The 6000-nt window shown below is 50.6% G+C and overlaps 2 protein-coding genes across 3 annotated transcripts in view; one reads left to right on the top strand and one right to left on the bottom strand.

Moving 5' to 3' along the window:
- Positions 1-1584: 1584 nt before the first annotated feature.
- LOC142571364 (WD repeat-containing protein 54-like) lies at positions 1585-2960 on the bottom strand. The gene has a single exon (XM_075679652.1). It carries the CDS (start codon positions 2910-2912, stop codon positions 1944-1946), a length of 969 nt encoding a protein of 322 aa, XP_075535767.1. The 5' UTR covers positions 2913-2960; the 3' UTR covers positions 1585-1943.
- An 846-nt stretch (positions 2961-3806) lies between these two features.
- The window catches only part of LOC142578616 (follistatin-related protein 5-like), a 513022-nt gene continuing 510828 nt past the window's right edge, over positions 3807-6000 (top strand). For both annotated transcript variants that reach the window (XM_075688041.1, XM_075688035.1), the window contains exon 1: positions 3807-4019. The gene's annotated coding sequence lies outside the window, so the exon portion shown is untranslated. The remainder of the gene's footprint in view (positions 4020-6000) is intronic.

Raw genomic sequence — 6000 nt, 5'->3', positions numbered from 1 at the left:
GACAGTCCCTGAAGAAGGTGTTCTTTTTGTGATTGAGGTTCGAGGGGTGAAGGTGAATGTTAAATGCTTGTATATTTAAAAGTGGTGCTGTACATTCCATAGACTGCTGGAAGCAATGTACCAAAGTGGGGAATGAAGGAGATGGCATATATTTGGATATTTGGCAAATTTAGCAATGTCCTGTAGTATTGCACTGTCCAGCTGTCATTATGTAATAATGGATGAGCAGGTTACTTATATAAGTAATTAAGAGAAATAAACCTGAGTTTTTGGAATAAGTTCTCCCTGACCCATATGGGGTTTGCTACGATGGGAATTGCGGTCTTCTGTAAAACCTGCTACCTAGCGATGCCCAATGCTATAGGTTAGGTAAGTGCATGCCAGGTGATTAGGAAACGTGAAATATTAAATAAGTGGCTTGATTTTTTGGGGGGAGGAATTATCGTAACTATTAACATGCTGCATATCTTGAAAGTACTGTGACATCCAAATATGTAAATTTGAAGGCTTCCATGATAGTTATTAAGGCATTAAAAATGCTGGAGGCATGCTTGATTGTGCTGGGTTTCATTCCCCGAAGATGGTACAAAGTTTGGATCTTGGAGTGCTGGTATCTAAATCTAAATTTCACACCTCTGCATTTTCAGTTTGGAAAAAATTCACAGACGATTACGATACTCCCTAATGCGAAACTTGAGCGCAGCTCCGTACATGTTTTCATTTCGCGATATATTGGCTGGCGTGCGCAATCTGTCTCGTGCGCCACGTTACAAACGGAGTGAAGTGTGGCGCGACTGCTTCGCTAATCGGGAGATAACGAGTGCGTGGGTGACGCGTGAGTGCGATTCACAGCAGGCGCCGCAAACAGACATCCGCTAGTGTAATGCTTTGTTTTCATATTAGTATCGTTGGACGCGCTCGCCGCATGTCCTCAGTGAACAGGTGACGCGCGCTGATCTGGTGCCATCTCGTAGCCATCATCGCCGCAAAGCGGCACCACGCTTTTCTCACGCTTTCGGCACACCCTCGTCCTCCACTTTCCACCTCATGCTTTCACTGTATAGCTCCTCCTCCACTTTCCTCCTCGCGCGGTTCGCTTTTCATCCGCCGCTGCGCTCCGCGTCCGCTCGGTTACGACGCTGAAGCACGCGACGCTCCGTGTAAAGCGAGGCAGGATATGTTCTTTTCTTTGGGGTGGCGCGGGGTTATGGAGGGTGTTGTTGCAAGTCGTTTTATGCCAGGTATTCTGGCACAGACATTTCTAAAGGTGCGGGGCACACGTACTCGCGGTCTGCCCCTCCCCCTGGCTGCGTCTCCCTGGTGTGAAAAAGAATAACGATGTGGGCGGAGTTGGTTTTGGTCCATGGTGTAAAATTTCTGCAGCGCGAAACACTGAAGTGCGGAAAAGAAGGACAAAGGTGGATGAAGGATTGCAAGAGGTCAATACAAGCACTGACTACCTACTGAATTTAATGAACATAAAACGCATATATATATATATATATATATATATATATATATATATATATATATATATATATATATATATATATATATATATATATATATATATACAAATCATGATATGGTTATCAAATACAGCGTCAGAGACACTAGTGACATCGCAAGGTTAGCCAGCAGTAAAATCAGGCAAGATTAGGTTGGCATAGGCTCAAAAGCGGGAACTCCGTATCGTGTAAAGCCACTGATGGTTGACCGACGCATTTGTTTCCAAATTTCTTAATTAGATGCTCCTCTGTTATTTCTCGCGTTCCCTTCTCGTGATAGCGATCCAGCAACCGTCCATCTTTATACTGAGGCTTACATCTGCAGCCATTGTGGTAGATGGATGTGTCCTGGATTTTACTAGAACCTATATCCTGAAAGAGAAATACGTGAAGCACACCAAGCATAATAAGTCAACGCCTACAGTAAGACAGCGTTCATTTCTTGAACATGAACACTTCGGCAGAGTCGTAGGCCACAGCGGCGAACGTGCTTCCATCGGGAGCGAGGAAGGCGCAACCCATAAGCATGGCGTCCGCGACGATTTCCCCGTGCACGTGGTCGATGGTGTGTTCGCCCTCGCGGTCAAGCTGCCAAACGCGCACGTACGAGTCCTCGGCCACGGACAGGGCGAGCCCCGTGTCCGGCGCTACGTCAATGGCCGTGATCCAGCGGGCGTGCGCCGTGGCCTCGGCCATGAGCTGGAAGGAGCGCGTGCTGAACACGCGCAGCTCGCCTGAACCGTAGCCCGCCAGGATGAGGTCGTACCAGACGCGGACGCTCACGCAAGGGCTGCTGCCGACCGGCGGCAGCTTGCGGAGCAAGCTGAGCGCTGTTTTTCCGCGCCACAGACAGATGCCGCCGCCGTCGTCGGCACTCGCCATGATCTCGCCGTGGTTGTGGATGTCGGCGACTGCGTGCGGCGCGTGCTCGGTGGCCCGTTGGCAGAAGGTGACGTTCAGGTCGCGCGAAACTAGGTGCACCAGAATGGTGCCACTGTTGGTACCGACGCAAAGCAAACTGGAGCCGCAAGTGCCGATTCCGCGCGTGAACGTCTCCTCAGTGGCGTCCAGGTTTTGGGGCAGCGGATGACAATGGAGGAAAACTGAACCGTCCCACTCGAACACCTGGAAGGCTCGCGTCGACGCAATGACTAGCAAGGTCTTAATGTCGTTCATCTTGACCCATTTCACGTGCGTAAGTTCGGTGCAGGGGCTGCCGCCTACGTCTTTGCAAGCCACCTGCGACTGGTGCACACTGCCATCAGGAGACCGGAAGAGCGTAGTGACCTCCGTCTTTCCCACGAACGCTAAGTTGATCTTTCCGCCCTCTGTACAAGTGGTCAGGTTGTTGGGCAACGGACAGGCACTGTGCCGGCATAAGAGGCTCTTGTCCTTTTGGTACATAGCGCTGCCGGATAACGTGTGCCGAACGGCGCACTGCCGCGCTTCAGCTGTCCCGTACTGCGGCCGAACGTGATCGATACGCGTGCGAAAAGCGTGTCTGTGAGGTGCTATGGCAACGCGCGGTTGGTTACACCAATGTCCCGCGGGTGTGCAAAATTAAAAGGGAAGTAAATGTAACTATCATGCTTTTAGCGGCGAGAAAGCGTTCACTTGTAATATATGGTACGCGGCTCGCATTAAACTTTGCGTGGCATTAAGAATTAAGTCAAAGTTATAAAACTCGCATCATCACCAGTGAAGCACTGCGTGAAAAGCTCGCGCTTTTTTATTCTTTTACTCGCATTGAACACAAAACAGCCATGACGAACTCTCTGTGACATTGCAAACATTTTATGGGTCGAAAGCGCACCACTGGTGAATGTTCTAAAGTAAATTTCATGCCAATTTCCGTCCAAATTTCAGATATGCAAAGGGAGGGAGTTTGATTAGTGTATCTTTTCTTGAGCTGTGTGAAAACTGGGTGTTTCACATGGCATCACGAACCACTCACAGTTACGACACGATTCACGATCCAAATGATCGGATGGTACATCTTTGCCAGAACTTTTCGCTACGAACGGGACCAAAAGCGAAACCGAAACCAGCATCATATGTGGCGCACGAGTGCGTAGGCGAAAAATGATGATGATGCTAAGCGCGAGCTTGCCAGCGCCGCCTTGTGCAGAGTGGATGCGTTGATAGTGCTTTCTCCCGGCCTCTGAGACCGTCAACGCCTGCGTTGCTCCTTCTCGGAGGTCATAGCTCTGTGTTATGACGTAAAAAGGAGGAGCAGAGTGGGGAGGGGCCGACGTAAGAGACCCACTGCGGCGGCGTCGGCAAACCCCGAGAGGGCCCTCTCACAAGAGGGGCTGCTTCGCTCGCGTGCCGCCGGTCCACTGCAGTGAAAAAAGCAGTCAGGAGTCGTTCAGACGCGGTGCGTTGTTGTGGAGCTCGCCGGCGGGGTGCTCGCATAGTCGCGCGGCTCGGTACAACGTTCGTGCAGCGGCTATTTAGGCAAGGACCGGGGTCTCGCAAGGAGGAGGAGTAGTCCTACACCTTCCGTCCAAGGTAAGCACGGCCACACAGCAAGCTGTCCGGCCCAGTCGTTGTCCCGAAACGCGGCGCGGGGCGGGGAGCGGTGGGCTTCACCGGAGAACCGCGCTGCAGCGGTCGGTCGCCACCTCCGCGCACGGCGCGGTGCCGCCGACGTCGTTACGACGTTGTTGTTACGCTCATCGTGGCACAACAACGCGAGCCCGATCCCGCGATTTGAAGTACCGGGATCTGGCCAGCGTTCTAAGACCGCGGGGACGCGCCGCCCGATTGCACGCCGAGCGGCCGCGCAGGCCGGAGCGGCTGTATAACGTGCGCACCGAAGCGAAGGAAAGGCCACATTGCTCCCGAAAATCGATGTGTTGTTAGTTTTGTGCGGACCGTCGATTCGCGCGAATCATGACGCGCGCGCACGCACGCGCGAGTTGTGTTTTTTTCTTCCTGTTTCTCTTGCAAAAAAGAAAGCTGCGTATACGGCCGGGAAGAAAGGGATGAGAAAGCGCCCGGGCGATTCCATTGTCTTGGAAAATGGCCCGCAAGTTCCCCATTCGGATGCGCTGTGGGCTGACCCAGTTTGACTCAGTTCAACTCCGGCATGCGAAAAGAACACAAGAGCAGAGCGTGCGAGGTGGTGGAAAGTAATTGTTTCTAGCGCTCTGGCTGAACCAAGAAATTGTGCCGCACAATTCCAACTATAGAGAAACGGCGCCTTCAGCGTGACGCGTTAAGCACGAACATTATGAAAGAATTAAACGTTTATTATCGTACATAGCACGCTAAAGAAACGCGCTACCCAGTGGGCTATTTCATGTGAATGCTTACACAAAATGTAAAACGCTGCGCAGTTTGTGGTACGCACCTCTGAACAAAACGACTGCACGGAAACACAGTTTAGGGAGTCAGTTCACCGTGGTAATCCGGCTCAACACTAAGCTTTTCAGATAAGCGAAGCACTCGTTGTATGAACGATAGGTAAAATACTACTTTAGCATCATGTCTGAACACGAAGGTGGTTTATGTTAAAAATGATATGTGGTGCGGCATTAGTCCAATGCAAACCGCATACAGAGACGCATTTGCGTTCGACCGCCGTACGCACAAATATAAAAGAGAGAATCCACAAGAAATTTTCCTTGCGCATTCTCTCTTTGTCCGCGCTTAAAGCTTTCTCTTGAAGATTATGAGTCTGAAGCATGCCAATATAGCAGCAAATATGAGAGAAAAAGGAAGCCCGTTCACAAAGGCTGGCTCCTTAAACAGGTAAGTGAACGATTGTTGGAGGCAATTGATCCCTATCGGCGCTTGTTTCGGGGTCATGGACTCAACATGGACTCAACATGGACATGGACTCTTTGCGAATGCGCGGGGTATAAATGGCGCGTTTCCCCGAACTCGTTGCCGTGATCATTTATTCCATTAAGACAACAAAGATACTTAATTGCACTCTATCTGAAGCGGAGATGCGGAATTGGTGCAAAGTCGCGCGTGCACACACGAACGCGCGCACGCATGGGCAGGCGTACTAATGAGTGTCGCCGCCTATTTCCTAATCGCTCTGGTCCTCAAACCTTCGTCCAGAACCATCCTTCACTCGCAATCTTGAATTAGCTCTCAACAACAGGCCAACCTCGCTCTGAGTACCGCAGGCGCATAACTGTGCACAACGAGGCACACATTTGTGTAAGGCTACAGAGACACGTTAATCCTTGGTTTTGCTCAGTTACAAAATAATCATTTTGCTCTGTGCATATTCTTGGGAAAGGCAGTGCTCGTTTACACTTATGCTATACGCACACTCTGAACACACACTGACTCGCTTATGGTGCAACCGGTGCAAAAGGAAATGATTTCGGTTCACGACACTTGCGTGGCCGCCGACATCAGCTCTGAATGAGACATCGATAGCGGGCCGCTTATACATGGTTTTAGCGTGGTGGTTGCAGTATTCAGTGCAAGCTATAAGACAATGATTCAACCTTTTTAAAGATAAGGAACG

This window comes from Dermacentor variabilis, chromosome 1, assembly GCF_050947875.1.
Source record: "Dermacentor variabilis isolate Ectoservices chromosome 1, ASM5094787v1, whole genome shotgun sequence".
NCBI classification, from domain to species: Eukaryota; Metazoa; Arthropoda; class Arachnida; order Ixodida; family Ixodidae; genus Dermacentor; species Dermacentor variabilis.
Note: the sequence above shows the minus strand (reverse complement) of the source record. Positions and strands in the feature narration are given on the sequence as shown.

Excerpts from the sequence above, each read along its gene's own strand:
- LOC142571364 (XM_075679652.1), bottom strand. The coding sequence starts at position 2,912 with ATGTACCAAAAGGACAAGAGCCTCTTATGCCGGCACAGTGCCTGTCCG.